The sequence below is a fragment of the Oncorhynchus gorbuscha genome, unplaced genomic scaffold (genome assembly GCF_021184085.1).
Source record: "Oncorhynchus gorbuscha isolate QuinsamMale2020 ecotype Even-year unplaced genomic scaffold, OgorEven_v1.0 Un_scaffold_1824, whole genome shotgun sequence".
Taxonomy (NCBI): domain Eukaryota; kingdom Metazoa; phylum Chordata; class Actinopteri; order Salmoniformes; family Salmonidae; genus Oncorhynchus; species Oncorhynchus gorbuscha.
Window position 1 is genome coordinate 77,750 of NW_025746497.1, and position 11,252 is coordinate 89,001.

Below are 11,252 nucleotides of genomic sequence, written 5' to 3' on the forward strand. Positions count from 1 at the left end.
GACCTTGTGACGTGATCAGAATTCCTTATAACGAAGTAAAAGACCCTCTGCATTTACCAGTTGTCTCACCAATAGTATATTAATTAGGAAACAATATTCTAAAAACAAAGAAGTATTTTTATACCATATGTGCCGATTATTTTATATATAATATATGTGTGGAGTAAAATGATGCTTAAGAAAAGCTGTCGATGAAAAGCAGAGTTTCACTGGAACTTTCTCAATATTATAACTGCGAACCAACATGACCAAACCTACTCCGTAGTACAGAGTAGATCAATATAGCGTTACAAAAATATTGCATTGTGGGTCATTTAGAAGATAGCCGGAAATAGGTTAATAAATATGTAATAACGCAAAAACATTTAGTACTTTTGTACATATAGGTAACCATATCGTGACTGAAACTACTTTACTAAGTCTTTAACCACACTGTTGTTACATTGGTGGGTAAAATGTCATGCTTCCCTAACGACAACTTGTCTGAAGATATAATCTACATTTTACTCAACTGCGTTACCCACTCCAGTCAGCAGATGGCGGTCTGGGAATTTAAGCCGATGCTGCTGGTGTGACGTATAATGTAGTGGACGGAACGCTTCTTTCATCAGCAGCAACAGGGAGTCAGACACCTCGGTAGCTTGATAGACAAAATAGACGAACCAATAAAGCTCTTTAGACGCTTTAGTGTATATTAGCCACTGTGTTTTAAACACAACACACTTCTGTCGTCTAGTTAGTTATCAGATTTAATTTAATATTTGCGGTGTTGTTGTTATTAGTCAGCTAGCTGACTGGTTTAGTTCACTAGCCTAGATAGCTAACTGTTAGATAACATCTCTAACCATGAGTTCACTAAGCTACTCTCCTCCTGATGAAGAAGATGAGGTCTGCTGGACGGAGAAAGAGGGTCTGTGGCTGAATGTTGTCGTAAAAGAGGAGAAGGAAGAGGACCATGTCACTATACAAAAACAAGTAGATGCGGAGGCCACGGGTAAAACATTGTTTTACTGCTCTAACTACGTTGGAGACCAATTTATAAAAGCAATAAGGCACCTCGAGGGTTTGTAGTAAATGGCCAATATACCACGGCTAAGGGCTGTGTCCGCGGTGCGTCGTGCTTAAGAACAGCCTTTAGCCGTGGTATATTGGCCATATACCACATCCCTCGTACCTTATTGCTTAAATATAACACATGCCTATAACATTAGCTTAGTTAAACTGTCAGAATCCAAAATAAGCTTTTTTTTACTCCAATGTTTAGAAACAATGCAAACCAACACTGTATAGCCTCAACATGGTTAAAACTATAATGTTGATATCATGGATGGTCAGTCCTTGCATCCATAGGTCTATCTATGAATTTGAGAGTAGTTACATTTCTCCAGCCCCATCCAACATCTTATTACCTAAACAGTGGTGGAATTACAGCTTTGTTATTGGTTGAACTGCAGATTGATTGATGTTGATTGATTGATTAAAATTTTTTTTTTTTTTTTACTTCTACAGGATCTGTAAATCTGGACAGTTGCTGCTCTGATGGTAAATACTGTACTTACATTCAGTAATCTTGCTCTGATTTGTCATCCCGATGGTCCCAGTAGTTTTGTTTGATAAAATCCATGTTTATATCCCAATCCATGTTGTATACAGTGTTTTGCATGAATTCCGACTCTTTCAACTTTGCAACAAAACAATTTATGAAATCTAAATCGGCAAAACGTTGTTTAACCCCGGTCAAGTTTGGTTCCTGTGCAAATCCCCCAGACGCTCTAGAAGACAACCAAACATGTTTCATCATTCTACATTACATATTGGCTACGCAACATGTCAATTATACCACGAAGATCAACCACCATTACTCACCAATGAGACGAGCGGTGTTCACTTGATTGACAGTGTCTTGGTCCAATGACCACCTATCATTTTGAAACATAGCTAGCTAGATAGCCAATGAGCTGGGCTTTCCAGCAGTATGTGAACGGAAACAGGACTCACCAATGAGAAGAGCTGTGTTCACTTGATTGACAGTGTCTTGGTCCAATGACCACCTATCGTTTTGAAACATAGCTAGCTAGATAGCCAATGAGCTGGGCTTTCCCAGCAGTATGTGAACGGAAACAGGACTCACCAATGAGAAGAGCTGTGTTCACTTGATTGACAGTGTCTTGGTCCAATGACCACCTATCGTTTTGAAACATAGCTAGCTAGATAGCCAATGAGCTGGGCTTTCCCAGCAGTATGTGAACGGAAACAGGACTCACCAATGAGAAGAGCTGTGTTCACTTGATTGACAGTGTCTTGGTCCAATGACCACCTATCGTTTTGAAACATAGCTAGCTAGATAGCCAATGAGCTGGGCTTTCCCAGCAGTATGTGAACGGAAACAGGACTCACCAATGAGAAGAGCTGTGTTCACTTGATTGACAGTGTCTTGGTCCAATGACCACCTATCGTTTTGAAACATAGCTAGCTAGATAGCCAATGAGCTGGGCTTTCCCAGCAGTATGTGAACGGAAACAGGACACACGGTAGTTTACATTGGTTCGTTCTCTTCTACAAACTGAAAAAGTTCAACATGGACTACTAAGAGTGGAAAAGCTAAATCAAAGGTCCAAGTATAAACATGTTGATGATATTATTGCAGAAATTGAGAGTGACACAGAAGGAATGGATGAGGACTCTGTGAGTGACCACAGTTATGATTCCAGCGCGGAAGCGATGTTTTTGGAAGGAAAAGATCCACTTTTAGATCAGTAAGTAAAATCAAATCAAATTTATTTATATAGCCCTTCGTACATCAGCTGATATCTCAAAGTGCTGTACAGAAACCCAGCCTAAAACCCCAAACAGCAAACAATGCAGGTGTAAAAGCACGGTGGCTAGGAAAAACTCCCTAGAAAGGCCAAAACCTAGGAAGAAACCTAGAGAGGAACCGGGCTATGTGGGGTGGCCAGTCCTCTTCTGGCTGTGCCGGGTAGAGATTATAACAGAACATGACCAAGATGTTCAAATGTTCATAAATGACCAGCATGGTCAAATAATAATAAGGCAGAACAGTTGAAACTGGAGCAGCAGCACAGTCAGGTGGACTGGGGACAGCAAGGAGCCATCATGTCAGGTAGTCCTGGGGCACGGTCCTAGGGCTCAGGTCCTCCGAGAGAGAGAGAAAAGAAAGAGAGAATTAGAGAGAGCATATGTGGGGTGGCCAGTCCTCTTCTGGCTGTGCCGGGTGGAGATTATAACAGAACGTGGCCAAGATGTTCAAATGTTCATAAATGACCAGCATGGTTGAATAATAGTAAGGCAGAACAGTTGAAACTGGAGCAGGAGCATGGCCAGGTGGACTGGGGACAGCAAGGAGTCCTCATGTCAGGTAGTCCTGGGACATGGTCCTAGGGCCCAGGCCAGTTGAAACTGGAGCAGCAGCATGGCCAGGTGGACTGGGGACAGCAAGGAGTCATCATGTCAGGTAGTCCTGGGGCATGGTTCTAGGGCTCAGGTCCTCCGAGAGAGAGAAAGAAAGAGAGAAGGAGAGAATTAGAGAACGCACACTTAGATTTACACAGGACACCGAATAGGACAGGAGAAGTACTCCAGATAAACAAACTGACCCTAGCCCCCCGACACATAAACTACTGCAGCATAAATACTGGAGGCTGAGACAGGAGGGGTCAGGAGACACTGTGGCCCCATCCGAGGACACCCCGGACAGGGCCAAACAGGAAGGATATAACCCCACCCACTTTGCCAAAGCACAGCCCCCACACCACTAGAGGGAAATCTTCAACCACCAACTTACCATCCTGAGACAAGGCCGAGTATAGCCCACAAAGATCTCCGACACGGTACAACCCAAGGGGGGACCCAGACAGGCCGACCACAACAGTGAATCAACCCACCCAGGTGACGCATCCCCCCAGGGACGGCACGAGAGAGCCCCAGCAAGCCAGTGACTCAGCCCCCGTAACAGGGTTAGAGGCAGAGAATCCCAGTGGAAAAAGGGGAACCGGCCAGGCAGAGACAGCAAGGGCGGTTCGTTGCTCCAGAGCCTTTCCGTTCACCTTCCCACTCCTGGGCCAGACTACACTCAATCATATGACCCACTGAAGAGATGAGTCTTCAGTAAAGACTTAAAGGTTGAGACCGAGTTTGCGTCTCTGACATGGGTAGGCAGACCGTTCCATAAAAATGGAGCTCTATAGGAGAAAGCCCTGCCTCCAGCTGTTTGCTTAGAAATTCTAGGGACAATTAGGAGGCCTGCGTCTTGTGACCGTAGCGTACGTATAGGTATGTACGGCAGGACCAAATCAGAGAGGTAGGTAGGAGCAAGCCCATGTAATGCTTTGTAGGTTAGCAGTAAAACCTTGAAATCAGCCCTTGCTTTGACAGGAAGCCAGTGTAGAGAGGCTAGCACTGGAGTAATATGATCAATTTTTTGGTTCTAGTCAGGATTCTAGCAGCCGTATTTAGCACTAACTGAAGTTTATTTAGTGCTTTATCCGGGTAGCCGGAAAATAGAGCATTGCAGTAGTCTAACCTAGAAGTGACAAAAGCATGGATTAATTTTTCTGCATCATTTTTGGACAGAAAGTTTCTGATTTTTGCAATGTTACGTAGATGGAAAAAAGCTGTCCTCGAAATGGTCTTGATATGTTCTTCAAAAGAGAGATCAGGGTCCAGAGTAACGCCGAGGTCCTTCACAGTTTTATTTGAGACGACTGTACAACCATTAAGATTAATTGTCAGATTCAACAGAAGATCTCTTTGTTTCTTGGGACCTAGAACAAGCATCTCTGTTTTGTCCGAGTTTAATAGTAGAAAGTTTGCAGCCATCCACTTCCTTATGTCTGAAACACATGCTTCTAGCGAGGGCAATTTTGGTGCTTCACCATGTTTCATTGAAATGTACAGCTGTGTGTCATCCGCATAGCAGTGAAAGTTTACATTATGTTTTCGAATAACATCCCCAAGAGGTAAAATCTATAGTGAAAACAATAGTGGTCCTAAAACAGAACCTTGAGGAACACCGAAATGTACAGTTGATTTGTCAGAGGACAAACCATTCACAGAGACAAACTGATATCTTTCCGACAGATAAGACCTAAACCAGGCCAGAACATGTCCGTGTAGACCAATTTGGGTTTCCAATCTCTCCAAAAGAATGTGGTGATCGATGGTATCAAAAGCAGCACTAAGGTCTAGGAGCACGAGGACAGATGCAGAGCCTCGGTCCGATGCCATCAAAATGTCATTTACCACCTTCACAAGTGCCGTCTCAGTGCTATGATGGGGTCTAAAACCAGACTGAAGCATTTCGTATACATTGTTTGTCTTCAGGAAGGCAGTGAGTTGCTGCGCAACAGCCTTCTCTAAAATCTTTGAGAGGAATGGAAGATTCGATATAGGCCGATAGTTTTTTATATTTTCTGGGTCAAGGTTTGGCTTTTTCAAGAGAGGCTTTATTACTGCCACTTTTAGTGAGTTTGGTACACATCCAGTGGATAGAGAGCCGTTTATTATGTTCAACATAGGAGGGCCAAGCACAGGAAGCAGCTCTTTCAGTAGTTTAGTTGGAATAGGGTCCAGTATACAGCTTGAAGGTTTAAAGGCCATGATTATTTTCATCATTGTGTCAAGAGATATAGTACTAAAACACTTGAGCGTCTCTCTTGATCCTAGGTCCTGGCAGAGTTGTGCAGACTCAGGACAACTGAGGTTTGGAGGAATACGCAGGTTTAAAGAGGAGTCCGTAATTTGCTTTCTAATAATCATAATCTTTTCCTCAAAGAAGTTCATGAATTTATCACTGCTAAAGTGCAAGTCATCCTCTCTTGGGGAATGCTGCTTTTTAGTTAGCTTTGCCACAGTATCAAAAAGGAATTTCGGATTGTTCTTATTTTCCTCAATTAAGTTAGAAAAATAGGACGATCGAGCAGCAGTAAGGGCTCTTCGGTACTGCACGGTACCATCCTTCCAAGCTAGTCGGAAGACTTCCAGTTTGGTGTGGCGCCATTTCCGTTCCAATTTTCTGGAAGCTTGCTTCAGAGCTCGGTATTTTCTGTGTACCATGGAGCTAGTTTCTTATGAGACATTTTTTAGTTTTTAGGGGTGCAACTGCATCTAGGGTATTGCGCAAGGTTAAATTGAGATCCTCAGTTAGGTGGTTAACGGATTTTTGTCCTCTGGCGTCCTTGGGTAGGCAGAGGGAGTCTGAAGGGCATCAAGGAATCTTTGTGTTGTCTGTGAATTTATAGCACGACTTTTGATGTTCCTTGGTTGGGGTCTGAGCAGATTATTTGTTGCAATTGCAAACGTAATAAAATGGTGGTCTGATAGTCCAGGATTATGAGGAAAAACATTAAGATCCACAACATTTATTCCATGGGACAAAACTAGGTCCAGCGTATGACTGTGAGAGTGAGTGGGTCCAGAGACATGTTGGACAAAACCCACTGAGTCGATGATGGCTCCAAAAGCCTTTTGGAGTGGGTCTGTGGACTTTTCCATGTGAATATTAAAGTCACCAAAGATTAGAATATTATCTGCAATGACTACAAGGTCTGATAGGAATTCAGGGAACTCAGTGAGAAACGCTGTATATGGCCCAGGAGGCCTGTAAACAGTAGCTATAAAAGTGATTGAGTAGGCTGCATAGATTTCATGACTAGAAGCTCAAAAGACGAAAACGTCATTTTTTTTTTTTTGTAAATTGAAATTTGCTATCGTAAATGTTAGCAACACCTCCGCCTTTGCGGGATGCACGGGGATATGGTCACTAGTGTAGCCAGGAGGTGAGGCCTCATTTAACACAGTAAATTCATCAGGCTTAAGCCATGTTTCAGTCAGGCCAATCACGTCAAGATTATGATCAGTGATTAGTTCATTGACTATAATTGCCTTTGAAGTAAGGGATCTAACATTAAGTAGCCCTATTTTGAGATGTGAGGTATCATGATCTCTTTCAGTAATGACAGGAATGGAGGTGGTCTTTATCCTAGTGAGATTGCTAAGGCGAACACCGCCATGTTTAGTTTTGCCCAACCCAGGTCGAGGCACAGACACGGTCTCAATGGTGATAGCTGAGCTGACTACACTAACTATGCTAGTGGCAGACTCCACTATGCTGGCAGGCTGGCTAATAGCCTGCTGCCTGGCCTGCACCCTATTTCATTGTGGAGCTAGAGGAGTTAGAGCCCTGTCTATGTTGGCAGATAAGATGAGAGCACCCCTCCAGCTAGGATGGAGTCCGTCACTCCTCAGCAGGTCAGGCTTGGTCCTGTTTGTGGGCGAGTCCCAGAAAGAGGGCCAATTATCTACAAATTCTATCTTTTGGGAGGGGCAGAAAACAGTTTTCAACCAGCGATTGAGTTGTGAGACTCTGCTGTAGAGCTCATCACTCCCCCTAACTGGGAGGGGGCCAGAGACAATTACTCGATGCCGACACATCTTCATCTGTAATGTATTGATGCAGGGTTCTCACCTGTAATGTATTGATGCAGGGTTCTCATCTGTAATGTATTGATGCAGGGCTCAGGGCTCATCTGTAATGTATTGATGCAGGGTTCTCATCTGTAATGTATTGATGCAGGGCTCAGGGCTCATCTGTAATGTATTGATGCAGGGTTCTCATCTGTAATGTATTGATGCAGGGTTCTCATCTGTAATGTATTGATGCAGGGTTCTCATCTGTAATGTATTGATGCAGGGTTCTCATCTGTAATGTATTGATGCAGGGTTCTCACCTGTAATGTATTGATGCAGGGTTCTCACCTGTAATGTATTGATGCAGGGCTCAGGGCTCATCTGTAATGTATTGATGCAGGGTTCTCATCTGTAATGTATTGATGCAGGGTTCTCATCTGTAATGTATTGATGCAGGGCTCATCTGTAATGTATTGATGCAGGGCTCACCAGTAATGTATTGATGCAGGGCTCATCTGTAATGTATTGATGCAGGGCTCATCTGTAATGTATTGATGCAGGGCTCATCTGTAATGTATTGATGCAGGGCTCATCTGTAATGTATTGATGCAGGGTTCTCATCTGTAATGTATTGATGCAGGGCTCATCTGTAATGTATTGATGCAGGGTTCTCATCTGTAATGTATTGATGCAGGGCTCATCTGTAATGTATTGATGCAGGGCTCATCTGTAATGTATTGATGCAGGGCTCATCTGTAATGTATTGATGCAGGGCTCATCTGTAATGTATTGATGCAGAGCTCACCTGTAATGTATTGATGCAGAGCTCACCTGTAATGTATTGATGCAGGGCTCTCACCTGTAATGTATTGATGCAGGGCTCATCTGTGATGTATTGATGCAGGGTTCTCATCTGTAATGTATTGATGCAGGGTTCTCATCTGTAATGTATTGATGCAGGGCTCATCTGTAATGTATTGATGCAGGGCTCATCTGTAATGTATTGATGCAGGGCTCATCTGTAATGTATTGATGCAGGGCTCATCTGTAATGTATTGATGCAGAGCTCACCTGTAATGTATTGATGCAGAGCTCACCTGTAATGTATTGATGCAGGGCTCTCACCTGTAATGTATTGATGCCGGGCTCATCTGTAATGTGTGGTCCTTCTGTAGCTCAGTTGGTAGAGCATGGCGCTTGTAACGCCAGGGTAGTGGGTTCGATCCCCGGGACCACCCATACGTGGAATGTATGCACACATGACTGTAAGTTGCTTTGGATAAAAGCGTCTGCTAAATGGCATATATTATTATTATTAATGTATTGATGCAGGGTTCTCACCTGTAATGTATTGATGCAGGGCTCTCATCTGTAATGTATTGATGCAGGGCTCATCTGTAATGTATTGATGCAGGGCTCATCTGTAATGTATTGATGCAGGGTTCATCTGTAATGTATTGATGCAGGGTTCATCTGTAATGTATTGATGCAGGGTTCATCTGTAATGTATTGATGCAGGGTTCTCATCTGTAATGTATTGATGCAGGGCTCATCTATAATGTATTGATGCAGGGTTCTCATCTGTAATGTATTGATGCAGGGTTCATCTGTAATGTATTGATGCCGGGCTCACCTGTAATGTATTGATGCAGGGCTCATCTGTAATGTATTGATGCAGGGCTCACCTGTAATGTATTGATGCCGGGCTCACCTCTACTAAACTAAAGGTTAAATAAAATAACAGTAAACTTGAGATCTAACTGAATGTTTTTTTTTAAATCCTCAATAGTGGTAGAGACTCTGACTCGGATGACCTCTGGGTGCCACTCCAAAGAGACCACAGACCTCCATCCCCTACTCATTCAAACGTAGGAACTGGTTCCTCCAGTATGACCCCTGCTGTCTCTGGCTCCACACCCACCCCGGCCCGGCCATCTAGAGGTGTGAAGAAGTCAGCCCAGAAGCGGAGGAGGGCCAGTGAACCAGCAGCGACAACTACCACCGAGGCAGAGGAACATTGGCACACTGTGCTAGAAGATGACGTGGAGCCACATTCACCAACATTCAGACCGAAAAGGCAGCCAGGGCCTCAGCTGGACATGACTGCAGAGTACATCCCCCGTCATCTTTTCCAGATGTTTTTCTCCTTGTCAGTTCTTGATTCGCTGGTTTCTAACACCAACAAGTATGGGGCTAAGAAACAAGCAGGCAAGAAAGAGGCCTGGAAGCCCATTTCCATCCAAGATCTGTACCGTTACATCTCACTGGTAATTTACATGGGGTTGGTGAAGATGAAAACCCTGAAGGACTACTGGAAAACGTCACCTCTCTACCAACTGCCTTTCCCCACCGCTGTCATGTCTTCTAACAGGTTTCTGACTATCTCGCGGGCGCTTCATATCAGCGACCCACACGTTGATGAGGTCAATGACAAGAAGAGAGGCACAGCAAGCTTTGATAGGCTCTGCAAAATCAAACCTCTCTACTCCAGCATCGTTGAGGCCTGCAAGACCCATTTTCAGCCCAGCCAGAACCTGTCCATAGATGAGAGGATGGTGGCCTCGAAGGCTAGAAATGGCTTCAAACAACATATGCCAAACAAGCAAACAAAACTGTTTGTTTTGGCCGATTCTGTGTGTGCCTACACTTGGAATGTGTTTGTTTATGAGGGCGAAAGCAGTTTGGCGACCGGTAAGGGACTCCGTTCTGATTCCGTTATGGAGTTGTTGGATGTTCCACTGCTTGGGACTGGCTTCAAACTGTTTGTGGACAACTTTTACACAAGCCCTGCCCTGTTCACAGACCTGAGGAAGCTGGACGTGTGGGCTTGTGGCACCATTTGTCCCAACAGTAGAGGTTTTCCCAAAACCAAGGTGAACGACATGCCTAAGAGGGCTGAGCGGGGGACCATGCGATGGATTCGGAAACATGACCTGCTCTTTGTAAAGTGGATGGACGCCAGAGAGGTGGTCATGTGCTCCAGTATCCACAAATCGTTCAGCGGCGATCACGTCAACAGGCGTGTGAAGGACGCTAATGATGCATGGACCACTAAAGATGTCCCCATTCCAGCTGCTGTGAAGGACTACAACAAGAACACGGGAGGAGGTGTGGACCTGTCAGACGCTCTGATAGGCTACAACAATGTTCTCCACAAGACAATGAAATGGTACAGGACATTGTTCTATCATTTCATCGACATTGCCGTGGTGAATGCATTCATCCTTCATGAGGAAATGGCTAAGAGCTGTGGACAGACCTCCATGACACCTCTAGCCTTCAGAGAGCAGCTCATCCGGGAGCTTGCTGACTATGGCACAAAGGCCACTGCAGCACCTTCTGTCCGCTCTACTCCTGTCCCCTCTACTCCTGTCCCCTCTACTCCTGTCCCCTCTACTCCTGTCACCAGTGGTGTTCACCTGCCAACATACATCACTGCAGACCTGAATGTGCCTCAGGGCCAAAAGAGCAAAGCAGTCAGGCGCCGTTGTGTTCTGTGCCACAGGAAATCTCCCATCGCCTGCACTATTTGTGCTGTTACCCTCTGCTTCACAGCAGAAAGAGACTGCTATGGGACTTGGCATCAGCAGCACAATCCTGTGTAGATGACTGTGGGTTTAAAAATAAATCTAATTGTTTGTTTTTTTCCTTCTCACTTTGTGGTGCGTTTATGACATTGGGTCAGTGTTGGCTGCTAACTTGGCCCTTATCTTAAATAGTTCTTCTGTGTTGGGAGACGTTGGATCAGTGTTCTCGTCTCATGTTAGTACCTTTTACGTAGAGAAGCTAATGATCCATCATGTATGACATTCCTGGGTGTGTGTCAA

General features: G+C 44.4%; 1 protein-coding gene across 2 annotated transcripts; it reads left to right on the forward strand.

Moving 5' to 3' along the window:
- The first annotated feature begins 619 nt into the window (after positions 1–619).
- Positions 620–11,252, forward strand: LOC124024292 (piggyBac transposable element-derived protein 4-like). Of its 2 annotated transcripts, XM_046338280.1 has the most exons (4): positions 620–994; positions 1,510–1,542; positions 2,648–2,756; positions 9,215–11,252. In XM_046338280.1, exons 1-4 carry the CDS (start codon positions 847–849, stop codon positions 11,028–11,030), a joined length of 2,106 nt encoding a protein of 701 aa, XP_046194236.1. In that variant the 5' UTR covers positions 620–846; the 3' UTR covers positions 11,031–11,252. The 2 variants fall into 2 exon arrangements, with proteins under 2 accessions (XP_046194236.1, XP_046194237.1); XM_046338281.1 differs by lacking the exon at positions 2,648–2,756 and having other exon boundaries at positions 890–994.

What these genes read in the sequence shown, in the direction of transcription:
- LOC124024292 (XM_046338280.1), top strand. Translation starts at nt 847, where the DNA reads ATGAGTTCACTAAGCTACTCTCCTCCTGATGAAGAAGATGAGGTCTGC. An exon ending in GGACAGTTGCTGCTCTGATG is followed by an intron (nt 1,543 to 2,647) that starts GTAAATACTGTA and finishes ATATTATTGCAG; the next exon opens with AAATTGAGAGTGACACAGAA. An exon ending in AAAGATCCACTTTTAGATCA is followed by an intron (nt 2,757 to 9,214) that starts GTAAGTAAAATC and finishes AATCCTCAATAG; the next exon opens with TGGTAGAGACTCTGACTCGG.